The 15,852-nt window shown below is 48.1% G+C and overlaps 3 protein-coding genes across 4 annotated transcripts in view; 1 reads left to right on the top strand and 2 right to left on the bottom strand.

Annotated features, from left to right (window-relative positions):
* LOC140372174 (leucine-rich repeat LGI family member 2-like) overlaps positions 1–15,852 on the top strand; it is a 481,342-nt gene that overhangs the window by 406,102 nt on the left and 59,388 nt on the right. The window lies entirely within an intron of this gene.
* On the bottom strand, positions 808–2,421 carry ostc (oligosaccharyltransferase complex subunit). Its single transcript, XM_072459164.1, has 4 exons — positions 2,186–2,421; positions 1,513–1,606; positions 1,231–1,428; positions 808–1,139 (listed from the first exon to the last, which is right to left on the bottom strand). The coding sequence occupies exons 1-4, from the start codon at positions 2,322–2,324 to the stop codon at positions 1,121–1,123; spliced, it is 450 nt and encodes a 149-aa protein (XP_072315265.1). The 5' UTR covers positions 2,325–2,421; the 3' UTR covers positions 808–1,120.
* Positions 3,194–15,852, bottom strand: part of rpl34 (ribosomal protein L34) — a 211,322-nt gene continuing 198,663 nt past the window's right edge. For both annotated transcript variants that reach the window (XM_072459459.1, XM_072459458.1), the window contains exons 2-5: positions 4,427–4,501; positions 3,798–3,897; positions 3,402–3,505; positions 3,194–3,315 (exon numbers count right to left, since the gene is read on the bottom strand). In XM_072459459.1, coding sequence (XP_072315560.1) covers positions 3,231–3,315; positions 3,402–3,505; positions 3,798–3,897; positions 4,427–4,491 — 354 coding nt within the window. In that variant the 5' untranslated portion in view covers positions 4,492–4,501 and the 3' untranslated portion in view covers positions 3,194–3,230. The remainder of the gene's footprint in view (positions 3,316–3,401; positions 3,506–3,797; positions 3,898–4,426; positions 4,502–15,852) is intronic.

Raw genomic sequence — 15,852 nt, 5'->3', positions numbered from 1 at the left:
ATGAAAGTGTTAATTCAATGGTGCTTATTTACCAAATGTAAATATTTTAATAGTCTTTAATATAACATATTGCACTACAAAGCAGAAGTTTTTTTTTTAGCTACACGTACAAGAAACATACGCTCAGCACAGACGTGTGTAGTTTGCAGAAAGCGCACAGATATGGGAACAAATCAATCTAAAAGTGATGTGTCCATCCCGGAGACACCTGTCATGCTGCAATGTCAAATAAATGTGAAGGAGTGTCTGGAATGCCTGCCAATGTGGTCTGATCAATTTGGATTTGGCTAGGTGTTTTTTATTTTTATTTAGTTAATTTTATTGTATTAGTTTCTGTAATTTCTTTGTGATATTAATGCAATTTGAATTGCCTTGTGTATGAAATGTGCTCTACAAATAAACTTGCCTTGCCACGTCAGAAATCAACTGGTTTTGGTGTTCTAAATGCTTAGGGCGCCATCTACTGGGGAAATACGGACATAGTTGGTGACAGAGCATTTTAGGTAAAAGTACAACTGTTTCTATACTGACATTTTAATATTTTTTTTGATTAATACAGCACCATTCAAGGCACTCAAAGCACTATGCATGACATTATTAATTCACCCCGCCCTTTGTTGTTAAAATACTTGAAATACTGAAGCCACAGCTGCCCAGGGGGTAGTTAGTCTGTAATTTCCCCCCAGCACAAAACCAATCATTCACCAGTCATACTATGGAATCTTGCCTAAGGACACAGCGCTTAACCCAGGCCGCTTATATTCCTAGTATAGGTGGTAAGGCCGGTTCTGTCTGAAATACCAAGTATTAACTGTGAAAACGAGATTTAATTCACCTCATACAAAAAAATTTAACGTTCAAAGCATTACAAATAATGCAATACAAATAATGTACAGACTGCATTTCCAAAGGACATATGTGGTGTCAAACTGAGGTCAATTAGCTCAACTTCAAAATGTTTCGATAATCACCACATTTGAAAAGACTTGCATATATAATCATTATGCACTTTTACTCTTGTTCACAATCTCAGTGCCTTTATGTCCAAATCTACAGGGTGCAGTCTATTGTATATGAATGATCAATCCTTGGAGTCTTCTTTAGGTGGTGATGTACATCTTCATCCCATCAGGTATCCTCTGTAAATGAATCGATCACAAACTTAAAATAAAGACTTATGATTTGAAAGACTGATTTAATTAATGTAACCAAATGTAGAAAATAACTTACGGCAGCTTCATGCGCATGAACACTCTGGCCATGAAGAAACTGAGGAGCACGCTCACAAAGCCAATGAAAAGTAACAAGAAGCGGTTGAGTTTGGGAATGTTCGGCGCATTGGATCGATCCAAGATTATGAAGCCCAGTCCTCCCATTGTGAAGAGGAAGCTCGAGGCCAATCCCTCCATAATGTACTGTCCATTTACTCTAAAAAACAAGTGGAGATAAATGAATATTGTTAATGAATAGTAACACAGTGCAGTTTAATCAGAATTGTGTTTTCAGTCATACCTGTATGCCAGAAAGGCTACTGGCCGCTGATGTCCATGTTCATCAGTCATTGATCCAACACTGGGTGGCTCAACAATAACGTCATATATAATTCCTACAAGAGAAAATTATATTTTAAGTTTTTGCACTCAACATTAGTTTTACCAAGAAAAAAAGGGATCTGAAAAAAGCAGAAAACATGAGGGCATTGCAGACGTGGTGTCCCACTAATAGAGTTGGACCCCATAGTCTAAAAACAACACTATACAGTAATGGATAAAAGGTCCACCTATGAACAGGAAGCTGAATCCCAACAAGTTGGCTTGGCATAACAAAACTCACACATTGTATTGCCCTAAACGTAAAGAGCATATTGTCCAAATGCTGATTAATAAATATATTAAATTACTTTCTCACTACACAATGTATAAGAGAAAATAATACGAATGTATAAATGTGCTGTGCTACAGTAGGAGACACTGAGACAGGTCTGCGCTATTAGCCTTGTAGTAGCTACTAGCTTTATATTTACAGGTTTCATGCGAAGTAAAAACAGAGAGTTAACTTCTGATCCAAGCCAAGCTTCATGTTTATAGCATCTTTCATAAACACTGAACCAGTGTAAGTTCTAGGTTAGCAGCGATCTTTATGGCACCAACGTTAAATTGGTTATAGTTAGCATAGCATCATTTACCTCCAGTGATGAGAAAATATGACACAATGACCACCGCATAGACGGTCATAGCAGACGGCATATGCAGCCAAGAGGGTTTCTTCAGTTTGATATTTGGGCATTCCAGCACGGTGAAGGGAATACTGTACAACGTCTCCATGGTTTCTGTGGGAATATCTCCGGTTCCCAGTCAGTGCACGGATCCTGCAGCTGATGAAGACGTCTTCGCCACCGCTTTGATTACGTGTCCCGGAAGTACAGGCTGCGTTACGTCTGACGTCAGCACGTTTCATTTTAAGTAGTGGAGATGGCTCTGTAGTGGTAAAGCACTTTGATCCTATATCTCTTATTGCTGGACATTATTGTTCTGTATCATGTTTATTTAACAGTAGAGGTAAGTGTCTTTTCAATAATACAATTTCCCGAAGTTATTCTAGTCCATCAAAAAGAGAGATTTCCAAATTCTCAAAAATCAGGTTTCCAGCTTTCCACCTGGCTACATCGGACTAGATCATGAACATTTTTGCATTTTCACCAGACATTACTTTTATTGGCTTGCATTAACTTTATGCAGAGGTGAGGTTAACCATCTTACCACTGGATGCAAGACTAAATTTATGGACATGGTATGTTTGCACCGCCAGAACCGGGATTGAACATTCCTTTGGGAGAGTAGAAAAACTGGGCAATGATCACTGCCTGAACTTTTTTTTTAACACTGTAGTTCAAAACACATACGTTGAAACATTAAACTACAGTAGTTGGTGGTAAATGCACATTTTCAGTTGCAGCCAACTGCCATTAAAAGTAACACTGCTTGAACTGCCAAGAGGCACCATATGTCCATAATATGGTAGAGTAAGCAAAGGTGTAAGATGTGAACTCACATCTTACACCTTTGTAAGATGTGAGTTTTGATTGATTGTTTAATCAAAAGGAAAATGTAGCTTCGTAGACACAGCCAAATTGTGTTGCTTTACCATTTCCACAAATCAGCTCCAGATTGACACTCAATAACCCAAGAAAATGTTTTTGTTGCATTTTATTTTCATGGTACAAACACATTTTACTTAGATTTCTGGCTCTGTGCCTGTGCCTTGAGCACCTTGACGACAATTTTCTGCTCTTCAATCAGAAAAGCACGCTTGATCCTGCAAATGAAGAAAAAAAAGTTTAAATTTTTCACCTTTAGACTTTTGCCAAAATCTTTTCAAAAGCCAAATAACACATTGCGGACCTGTCTCGCACACACTTGGCGCACATTGAGCCTCCGTAAGCTCTGCTGACGTGCTTCTTGGTCTTTGAGAGCCTCATGAGAACCTGTGGTCTAACAGCACGGATCTGCAAAACAAATGGCAGTATTAGACTTTATTCACAACATTGACAAATTGGATGGATGTTGGATTCCCCCTAAACAAAACGTTTCAAACCATAGGACTAGGTTTGCAATATATACACCAACCATTTGGCAACTAAACAGAAACCTTACCAGACAATACAGGAGATAAATACATTTTTGTCACAGACATTTGTCAAATAATCTTGGTTTGGCCCGACACCAGTAATTAATAGTTTGATCGCAGCACATTCAGCAGCAAACGATACAGGACGGAGTATCAAAGAGCGTACTTACTCCACGCAGTCTTCCTGGGCAGATGCCACATGCTGATTTGGGGGCTTTGCCGACCTTTTTGGTGTAGAGGTACACAATACGATTACCAGGGGTGCGAGACCTGTAACAAAAGCAAGATTCAATGGTTAGACAAAAATCAAACCTCCAAACCAGTTATAATCTAAGACAAGAGATGGAACGCATAGAGAAATGTTTTATTCAAGTAAAAGTACAGTAAAATGTTGGAAGTTCTGCTGGCAACGTTGCAAAAATACATGTGAAAAGTCAGGACTAGTTACCTATATATGCTCGACTAAATATTCAAAATTCCTTAGAAAAAAAAAAAAATCTTTGTAAATGTATCCATTTAACGCTGAAATATATTTAAAACGCCAATAGAGTTTCTCCTGCTGCAGTGCTGTTGTGTCTGCAGGCGTGGGAAGGAGCAGATACAACTTAGCACTGGGACTACTCAGGTTTGTGCTATAATCGATAATATATTATTAATTACAATAACATGGCTAGCATTACACTCAATTTGAAATTCAAATAACTAAAGAAAAAGTACAATAACCCCCAAAGATCTACTGTTAGCTTAGAGCAGTTATCAATCCTTTCCACCACTGATTGTAGTACATAAGTTTACTTACAGTCTGGTCTTATTTGAGGCGGTGTTGTAGGACAACCTACGGCGATACGTCAGGCGTTGTACCATCTTGAAGCTGAGGAAGAAAGACACGTTTATATTTGTTGTGAGTATGCTAGGTTGCTAACGCTAAGTGTTTATTACGTCACAAACATTAAAGCGTGAATATATATATGGGCATAAGGATAAACTCGAATAGCCTTCATGGACATAAGTTTACATTTATTCATATTCCCACAGCAGCAGTGTACAAGTTACACAAGCCGGGTCTGTTTGTGCCAAGCAGCCATTTACAAACCCAGCGACATCTTCAAATATAACTTCATCCGTTTAACACAGGCTCTCAATTACCCGGGGAGTAGATGCGTGTGGGTTTAATATCAGAAACGGTAAATTATACCGTCCACGATTGGTCTTTGAAACGAAGATTACTTTGGATTTTGAGTGTTATTCTGCCAGAGTAAAACGGGGCCACCATACCTGTTTTCACCGCGACCGGAAGAGGAAGGACGGAAGCTGGCGAGGGCCTAAAGAAGATGCGAGTCTGCTCCCTGCTGGCTCTGTAGCGTACTACAACTATGGATCTATTCTCTGACTACAACACAACTGCAACTCGGGTAGGCCAGAGCTTCTCAAAGTGGGGGCCGCGAAATATTATGTGTGACTGACGTGTTTTGAGCAACAAAAAAACGCCCAGTGCCACCACGTGGTTCATCTCTACATACAGAAAGCAGCAGAGGAGTGGGTCAGGTCAGCCTCTGTGCCCCTCACACATGTCTGCATCTGTGCTCCTCACACATGTCTGCCTCTGTGCCCCTCGCACATGTCAGCCTCTGTGCCCCTCACACATGTCTGCATCTGTGCTCCTCACACATGTCTGCCTCTGTGCCCCTCGCACATGTCAGCCTCTGTGCTCCTCACACATGTCTGCCTCTGTGCTCCTCACACATGTCAGCCTCTGTTCTCCTCACACATGTCAGCCTCTGTGCTCCTCACACACGTCAGCCTCTGTGCTCCTCACACATGTCTGCCTCTGTGCCCCAGCCTCTGTGCCCCTCACACATGTCAGCCTCTGTGCTTCTCACACATGTCAGCCTCTGTGCTCCTCGCACATGTCAGCCTCTGTGCTCCTCACACATGTCTGCCTCTGTGCCCCTCACACATGTCTGCCTCTGTGCCCCTCGCACATGTCTGCCTCTGTGCCCCTCGCACATGTCTGCCTCTGTGCTCCTCACACATGTCAGCCTCTGTGCCCCTCACACATGTCAGCCTCTGTGCTCCTCACACACGTCAGCCTCTGTGCTCCTCACACATGTCTGCCTCTGTGCTCCTCGCACATGTCTGCCTCTGTGCCCCAGCCTCTGTGCCCCTCACACATGTCAGCCTCTGTGCTTCTCACACATGTCAGCCTCTGTGCTCCTCGCACATGTCTGCCTCTGTGCTCCTCACACATGTCTGCCTCTGTGCCCCTCGCACATGTCAGCCTCTGTGCCCCTCACACATGTCAGCCTCTGTGCTTCTCACACATGTCAGCCTCTGTGCTCCTCACACATGTCAGCCTCTGTGCTCCTCACACATGTCAGCCTCTGTGCTCCTCACACATGTCTGCCTCTGTGCTCCTCACACATGTCTGCCTCTGTGCTCCTCACACATGTCAGCCTCTGTGCTCCTCACACATGTCAGCCTCTGTGCTCCTCACACATGTCTGCCTCTGTGCTCCTCACACATGTCTGCCTCTGTGCTCCTCACACATGTCAGCCTCTGTGCTCCTCACACATGTCAGCCTCTGTGCTCCTCACACATGTCTGCCTCTGTGCTCCTCACACATGTCAGCCTCTGTGCTCCTCACACATGTCAGCCTCTGTGCCCCTCACACATGTCTGCCTCTGTGCCCCTCGCACATGTCTGCCTCTGTGCCCCTCGCACATGTCAGCCTCTGTGCTCCTCACACATGTCAGCCTCTGTGCCAGGGCCGGCCCAAGCCTTCAGGGGGCCCTAAGCGAAAACATTTTTGGGGGCCCCTCACCACGTCATCAGAATCAGTTTTATTGCCATTGTCAGTAAACAATTCACATATGGGAACTTTCTTCAACGCAAACAAAGCGCACCCAAACTCCAGGGCATATGTTTGCCAGTTAGTTTATTCTCAGCACCTCACAAGCTCAAATATTGATAACTTAAATCCCACAATGCAACTTGGTATTCCGCTGACATCACCTCTACTCCCTGTACAAATAACACACGTCCCAGATATGTTTTTGGGCGTATTTGTGGGCGTTAAAGGTCTACAGCCACATTAGCAGTTTAAATTAATGAACAGGGGGGTCTGGGGGAGATTTTCAGACCTTTTTGGGTCTTCTGGTGCATTTTAATGTGGTCCAGCCGGCTAAAATAAGAGTAAAAAGTTGAGGTTGTAATGCTATAAAATGATGATGTGATGAAACTGTGCCAGCAGAAAATGACTAAAGCCAGTTATTAATACATTATGGTACTTAATTACTCAATACAATATTGGCTATGAAAAATAATTATTATCAAATTGATTCATTTTAACTGAAAATGTAAAAGTAATAGTTATCCTTACTAATTTATCTTTTACTGCTCCCAACTGTTCCTTGTTGCCAAAGTGACAAAACAAGTTATATTAAATTAAACAAATGGCATAAGCATTGCTTGATTAACAATTAACACTGATAAAACAGTGCAAACATGTTATTCCCAGAGAATGAACAATAAACAGAACGAGAAGTGAAGGTCCAAACCTCGCTATAGTGAAGAGACTGCGTTTCTGCAACTTTGCCACTTTTGTATAAAAATATATAGTATTATTCTATAACAGACATAATCATAATATGTCTGGTTATTTTTCACTATCAATTTATTATAATTTATAACAAATAGTCTAATGATGCTTTTTAAATAAATTGAAATGTTTTATTGCTCTATTAAAAGTAAATTACAATATAAATGTTTGTTCTGATCAGAACATCACACACTGGACTCCTGCGTGAAACAATGCTGCGATGTGATTGGCTGATGGACCTTACGTTCATAAACCTTTACGTTCCTTTCATTGCACGTTAAGAAGTCAAAGTAAAACAGACATCACGAGTCACGATTGATCTCACACATGGTGATGTGAGAGAGAGGGACGCAAACTCGAACCAGCTCATCTCTGACTGAGGCTGCACAGGGGCCCGGGACAGGGGCCCGGGACAGGGGCCGCACACTGTTCACTCCAAAGTCTCACGTCAGAGGTTCTGGACGAGATGGCGCTCGTCCGGACCGGATCTCCGCCGCTTAGTGACCCGGGGCATAGACGCCCCTCACCGGCCTCACCTGCAGCTCACACCACCGGGCTGGTGTAAATGTTAAGCTTATTATCTTTCATTCAGACATATTATTGTGCGCGGGGCAGAGCTCTCGTCGCCTCCAGCCTGAGCAAACTAACGTGACAGACTCGTGTTGTTTCAAACAGCAGCATTAACCGTCTCTTTGTAAGAGAAGTTCAATACCTGGAGAGTGTTGTTGAGTTTGCAGTTTCTTTCGTTTTTCGGCATCGGGGGGATATATTCCTCTGGACATGAGGACCACGCAGGGACCACGTTCTGTTGTGTTTATGTTTTGCTCTCGAGCTCCTCGCGCACAATGAAGTTGACCAATCAGCGCAGGTTTGGTGTCTTGGTTGCCAGATTGTCATTACAAATAAATGCGGTTTGTGCGTTATATGTTACCGCTGTGTGCGCTGTTGTTGTTGTTGTTGTTGTTGTTTTATGGCGGTTGGCATCCGAGTGTTGCATTACCGCCAGACTTTATTCCTCAGACGTTTCGTAGTCCTCAGACTCTGTCGTAGTCCGTAAAAGTACTCCTCCCATTGCTTTGGTTGTTGTTGTTGTTGTTGTTGTTGTTGTTTTATGGCGGTTGGCATCCGAGTGTTGCATTACCGCCAGACTTTATTCCTCAGACGTTTCGTAGTCCTCAGACTCTGTCGTAGTCCGTAAAAGTACTCCTCCCATTGCTTTAGACCATGAGGTCATGATATGTCTTTGTGACTAGAATAGTTGTTGTGTCAGTGACCAACCGGCTTTATTCCAGGGAGACTCTCCTAAAAGTTGTTCTTCCAGTGCTTTGACCTCCAGTGCTTTGACAAAGCCCAAGAGGTCATGAGATGCCTTTGTCATTGTATCCTATAGAAGTTCTCCCTCCCCTCAGACTTTGTCGTAGTCCTTAAAAATTCTTATTCCATTGCTTTGGAAGTACAAAGCCCATGAGGTCATGGGACGTCTTTGTTGTTTTACAAAGCCCATGAGGTCATGGGACGTCTTTGTCGTTTTATCCTTTAGAAGTCCTTCTTCCATCACTCTGTCGTTTCTAGGCCCATGAAGTCAAAGCGAAAGCGCGTTAGAACATCCTCTTGCTCCTCATCCTCGGCTCAGTCTCCAACACCCCCCACCTCTATAAACGTTTACCCAGCCCTGTGCTACATAAGTAAGCAACCACAGCCTGACACAAACCCTGTGACTGGATCGCCAGAACGTTCCGCAGATTGAACTCCCGCCCATTATTCCGAAACCACAAGGCCAACCCGGCCCTTTCTCTATCATAAGCCTCACAGCAAATCAGCACATGCTCGACAGTCTCTGGCACCCGACAGTGACCACACAGACCGGGCGGATGTTTGCCTATCCTACTCAGTGACCAATTGAGTCCAGTATGGCCAATCCTCATGCGGGCGAAGGCCCTTTCCTCCCACGCGTTCCTGCCCGTAGACCCGCAAGGACCCACACTACCCTGTATGTGATAGAGATGCCGTCCAGTAACACAGTGGCTCCAAAATTCCTGCCAAAGGCCGACCACTTGATAACGGGCTTGATTTCAGATTTGCTTAACTCAACCGCCACATCAATTGATGGCCGCCTAAGGGAACGTTTAGCCAGTGTATCAGTCATTTCGTTACCATCCACCCCCACATGCGCAGGGACCCAAATGAAGCAAACCCTCACATCCTTCCTGGACAGGGAGAGCAGCAGACAGAAGATGCCATTCAACACATCCTGTCTGCAATCCGATTTCCCAGATTTAATGCTTTACAATGCAGAAAGGCTGTCAGAGGCCACCACAATGCCGCAACACTGCAAAGCAGATTCCGCCCATTCCAATGCCAACCGTATCGCTATGAGTTCCGACGTGAAAACAGAAAGGCGATCTGTCAACCTCTTCCTGACCGCCAGCCCCAGGTCAGGCACAAAATAAGCGGCGCCAGTACGCCCACTCTCAGGATCCCTAGACCCGTCGGTATAAATAAACACATCACCTGAGTGCTTATCGATGAGCGCTTGAACGGCAAACTGCGGTGCCCTCCCAGCGACTCCTCTAAGCTTGCCATGCAAGCTAACATCAACAGGAGCCGGGACAAACTTCCACGGAGCTATAGCAGACAAAGCCACCGACGGGCTCACACGCAGATCACCAACCCCCGCAAGCCGCGCCTTCGCATTTCCTACCTGGCTAAAAACCATACTGCCAGCCTCATTCTGCCCCCCATCAACCCTGAGAAAGTCCCTCACCGGGTGAGAGCTCGTGTGACCTTGCACATTCACCCAGTAAGCCAACAGAAGTTCTAGCCTCCGGAGCCGTAACGGCAATTCCCCCAACTCAACCGGCAGCGCCGAGACAGGGGAGGTCCTAAAAGCCCTACAGCAGATGCGCAAGGCCTGGGCTTGCTCCACATCAAGCTTCTTTAAGTTAGTCTCAGCCGCAGACATGTAGGCTATACAGCCATAATCAATAGCCGCCCTCATGACGGCCCGATAAATACCAGGAGCGACCTTCTGCTGGCCCCCCAGTCCTGGCCGGATAGACAACGAAGCAAGTTATTCACCCTTTTGCATTTACCACTGACCTCATCAATGTGCTGACGCCAACTAAGCCTCTCGTCAAAGGTGACCCCCAAGAACCTCACCTCCCTGACCTGTTCGAGCACCTGCCCATGCAGTCGAAGGGAGACGTCCCTATGCCCATTGAAGAAACAGATCACTTGAGACTTCCGTCAAACAGTTTAAACCCCCACTTCAGGGTCCACTGCTCCACCTGCTGTATTGCCCTTTGCAGTTTCGCCTCGTAAAACCGGAGATTCCTCCCTCTCACCCATAGAGCGCCATCATCAGCATAAAGGCTCCTCCCAACAGACCCATCCACGTCGTCAAAGATGTCCTTAATCATAACATTGAACAAGATAGGGCTACACACACTCCCCTGCGGGATCCCATTCTCTACCTCATAGACCCCAGAGTAAGCAGCACCCACTCTGGTTTGAATACGCCGGCCAGACAGAAAGCTCCGGACCCAGTTAAACAGTTTACCCTTCACACCACACTTCCGCAGCTTAATGAGGAGCCCATCCTTCCAAACCATATCGTACGCCTTCTCCACATCAAAGAGCACCGCAATAACCTTTTTTTTCTGAGCCCTGGCCAGCTGGATATCAGATTCCAAACACAACACGGAATCCATGGTGTTCCTGCCCCTACGGAAACCACTCTGGTGCGCGGGAAGCAAACCCTGACTCTCCAAGAAGTAATCCAACCGCTCGGTAACCATGCGCTCCATCGTTTACCCGAGCTGCGACGTCAAGGCAATCGGCCTATAACTTGAAGGGTCAGACGCTGGCCTACCCGGCTTCAGAACCGGCACCACCGTAGACTGTTTCCACGCAGATGGAACACAACCTGAATCCCAAACACGGTTGAAAAGACCCAGGACTAGCCCAAGCGTGTCATCAGTCAAATGAGAGAGCATGGCGCTCTATGAAAGTGTTTTTCAGACTTCCTATAAGTGATCTGTTCTTCTGTATCTACCTCTGTATCTACCTGCGTTGCACCTCAATGAAATTTCCCCATGTGGGACAATAAAGGAATATCTTATCTTATCTTATGTCATAGCACACCTCATCTTTACCCGGGGCTGTCTGTTTCGCCTTAGAAAGTGCTCTCCTTAGCTCAAACAAACTAAACGGAAGGTCAAGGTCATCTTGAGTCGAAGGCTGGTGCCCAATCAGCTCCGAATTCTGGGCCAAAGTACTCTCCCTGTAGTGCCTTTCCGCAGGTGAGATTGTCAGAGCTGTGCACCGACACAAAGGTGCTGGCCAACAGTTCAGCTTTGTCAACGTCGCTGACTGCTTCAACACCATTCTGTATTAGGACCGGGGTCCCGTGACGGCGCTCAACCCCATGCATCCGCTTAATCATCCCCCAAACATCCCCGAGACGCGTTTCTCTCCCAATTTTGGAACAATACCGCCTCCAACAGGCAGTTTTCCGCACAACAGCGCGGGCCCTCTTGTAGTCAATGAGGGCACCCTCAGTGTGGGTAACCCTTAGCCGGCGAAACGCCGCATTTCTCGCCCTAACAGCATAACCACATGCTTCATTCCACCACGGCACCCGCTTCCTATGTCCACTACCACCACTCTTAGGAATCGTGCCTACCGCTGACTGCGTGATGAGCAAGACAATTGCACTATTGAGATCATCCACTTGAGTCAATCCTCCTTCCTGCAGAACCCTAGAACCATCATCAGCTTTCCTCAGGAAAGCCCCCCAGTTCGCCCTTGCCAACTGCCACCTCTGGATCCTCGTCCCCCTGACCACACAGCTGCCAAAGCCAATCTCGGTGCGGACTAGATAGTGATCGCTACCAAAAGAAAGATTACCAAGAACCTCCCAACTACAAACACCAGCTAACTCCTTGGACACAAGCGTAAGATCTATTGCACTTTCCGTACCGGTCCCCATATCATAGCGGGTCCCACTCCCATCATTCAGACAAACCCTCTACCACCTGCCCATACCTATCAGTACCACTACCGCCCCACAAAGCACTATGCGCATTAAAATCCCCACACCACATGGCCTTTCCCCAAACATCCTTACCGATACTATGTAAGGACTCTAACGTTAACTCACCACACGGATTATAAAGGTTAACCACAGTAACAGCTTCACCACCCAGCCAGACCCTCACCGCCAGAGCCTCCGTCGCTTTACTCACACTGACAACAACGTAATTTAGGTCATCTCGGACAAACACAGCCACACCTCCGCCTCTACCCTGCTCCCTATCATTCCTAACACACACATACCCTTGTATCCCAAAAACCCACCTAGGTTGTAACCAAGTCTCCTGCACGCACATAACGTGAGGCTTGTTCAACAAGGTAGAGACAAAATGCTTAAATTCCTGGCCATTAGCACGAAGACTACGCGCATTCCATTGCAAGACAACCACCGCCATTATGAGCCCCCGGAACCTGACGGCGCATCGGGAGCCCCCCCACTCCCACTGCCAGAATGGGGCAGAGTGCCTTCCCGCAGCGCATCCTCTATCTCCGTCCACTCGGGACCCCCAGCCCAGCCCCAAAGTACTTCCCTGCAGCCTTAGCGATGATCCTAGTCTTTTCGGATCTCTTCTTGGTTTGACCAGTACAGTTAATCACTTCCTCCATAAAGAGGAAGAAATCTTTCCTCTTCACAACCAGTACATCCTCCGCACCCACAGGGCCTCTGCCCGTGGAAGCCACACTCACAGGGATCCCAGTGGGGACCTCCCCCTGGCCGCGGGCAACGCTGCCCCCTCCCCTGTCGCCTAGGTCACCAGCAGCACTGGCAGCCCGCACTGCATCCACCGTCACCTGACTACCAGACACCTTCTTGACCGCATCCGCGTAGGATATGCCTTGAGAGGCTCTAACTTTTTGCACCTCAGCAGCCCTCTTGCTGAACACGCATCCCCCGTAGGCAGAGCTATGCTCTCCCCCACAGTTACAGCACTTGAGTTTTGCTCCTTCGTCACACTTCCCACACTTCCCGCACATTTACCACACCTCTGCTTCCCCCTACAGACCGCTGCAATATGCCCAAAGCGCTGGCACTTGAAGCAACGCAGGGGCGGCGGAACATATGGGCGTACGCCATAGCGCATGTACCCAACGCACACCAGACGAGGCAGGATCTCACCTTCAAATCTAATCATTATCGACAGGCTGTCACACCTTACCCCATCCCGGGTCACCTTCAACCGCCTAGCATCCACCACCTTAGCTCCAGTCAAATTCTCCTTTATGTCATCCACAGATGTCGTCGTAGGGACGCCTACTATAACTCCCCTGACCGTGCCTCTTACAGCATCAGACACAAGAATGTCCTTCCCACCCAGACACTTAGCTTCAATCGCCTTCCTTTGCTGAGCCACGTCCTTGCACACAACCAGCAGCGAGCCATCCCTAAGGACACTCGCATGCTTGACCACTCCCACAGCTACAGTCAGGCTCCTTGTCAACGCCATCGGATCCCACCCCTTAAAGGACGCATTATCCTGCGCGAGCTTTATGAACACCTTACACTCTGAACTCACATCCCCGATATCTGCAACCCCCGCGCCCTGCTCCTCACTGAGAGAGCCCTCCATAGACGGGCAAGAAGACGCCCTACGCTGCACAGGATCAGTGGCTCCAGGGGAGTCCTCCCCGCTGTTCATATCGTCACCGACCAGGTCACGCCTCCTCTTCCTCTTCCTCGTCATACGGACCGAGGCGTTCCTCTATGTTGCCGTAATATCCAAACAACGCTCAATAATCCACCGTCAGCGTGTATCTTCTGTTGTTTGCTAAGGCAGAAAGCAGTAGGTCGTTGTTGTTGTGCGCTGCCGCGCCAGCAGCGCTACTACACTAGTGGCGCACGCTGTGCTTGCACTTCGCATAAGACGGGTTGGGGGCCCTATTAACGCCTCGGGGCCCTACGCGGCTGCTTAGTTCGCTTACAGGCTGGGCCGGCTCTGCTCTGTGCTCCTCACACATGTCAGCCTCTGTGCCCCTCACACATGTCAGCCTCTGTGCTCCTCACACATGTCAGCCTCTGTGCCCCTCACACATGTCAGCCTCTGTGCTCCTCACACATGTCAGCCTCTGTGCTCCTCACACATGTCAGCCTCTGTACTCCTCACACATGTCTGCCTCTGTGCTCCTCACACATGTCAGCCTCTGTGCTCCTCACACATGTCAGCCTCTGTGCTCCTCACACATGTCTGCCTCTGTGCTCCTCACACATGTCTGCATCTGTGCTCCTCACACATGTCTGCCTCTGTGCCCCTCACACATGTCAGCCTCTGTGCCCCTCACACATGTCTGCCTCTGTGCCCCTCACACATGTCTGCCTCTGTGTCCCTCACACATGTCTGCCTCTGTGCTCCTCACACATGTCAGCCTCTGTGCCCCTCACACATGTCTGCCTCTGTGCCCCTCACACATGTCTGCCTCTGTGCCCCTCACACATGTCTGCCTCTGTGCCCCTCACACATGTCTGCCTCTGTGCTCCTCACACATGTCAGCCTCTGTGCCCCTCACACATGTCAGCCTCTGTGCCCCTCACACATGTCTGCCTCTGTGCCCCTCACACATGTCTGCCTCTGTGCCCCTCACACATGTCTGCCTCTGTGCCCCTCACACATGTCTGCCTCTGTGCCCCTCACACATGTCTGCCTCTGTGCTCCTCACACATGTCAGCCTCTGTGCCCCTCACACATGTCAGCCTCTGTGCCCCTCACACATGTCTGCCTCTGTGCTCCTCACACATGTCAGCCTCTGTGCCCCTCACACATGTCTGCCTCTGTGCTCCTCACACATGTCAGCCTCTGTGCCCCTCACACATGTCTGCCTCTGTGCTCCTCACACATGTCAGCCTCTGTGCCCCTCACACATGTCAGCCTCTGTGCCCCTCACACATGTCTGCCTCTGTGCCCCTCACACATGTCTGCCTCTGTGCCCCTCACACATGTCTGCCTCTGTGCCCCTCACACATGTCTGCCTCTGTGCCCCTCACACATGTCTGCCTCTGTGCTCCTCACACATGTCAGCCTCTGTGCCCCTCACACATGTCAGCCTCTGTGCCCCTCACACATGTCTGCCTCTGTGCCCCTCACACATGTCTGCCTCTGTGCCCCTCACACATGTCAGCCTCTGTGCCCCTCACACATGTCTGCCTCTGTGCCCCTCACACATGTCTGCCTCTGTGCTCCTCACACATGTCAGCCTCTGTGCCCCTCACACATGTCTGCCTCTGTGCTCCTCACACATGTCTGCCTCTGTGCCCCTCACACATGTCTGCCTCTGTGCCCCTCACACATGTCTGCCTCTGTGCCCCTCACACATGTCTGCCTCTGTGCCCCTCACACATGTCAGCCTCTGTGCTCCTCACACATGTCTGCCTCTGTGCCCCTCACACATGTCTGCCTCTGTGCCCCTCACACATGTCTGCCTCTGTGCCCCTCACACATGTCTGCCTCTGTGCCCCTCACACATGTCTGCCTCTGTGCCCCTCACACATGTCTGCCTCTGTGCCCCTCACACATGTCTGCCTCTGTGCCCCTCACACATGT

This window comes from Eucyclogobius newberryi, unplaced genomic scaffold, assembly GCF_026437365.1.
Source record: "Eucyclogobius newberryi isolate DKJ021-1_F unplaced genomic scaffold, fEucNew1.0.hap1 SCAF_22, whole genome shotgun sequence".
NCBI lineage: Eukaryota > Metazoa > Chordata > Actinopteri > Gobiiformes > Gobiidae > Eucyclogobius > Eucyclogobius newberryi.
Note: the sequence above shows the minus strand (reverse complement) of the source record. Positions and strands in the feature narration are given on the sequence as shown.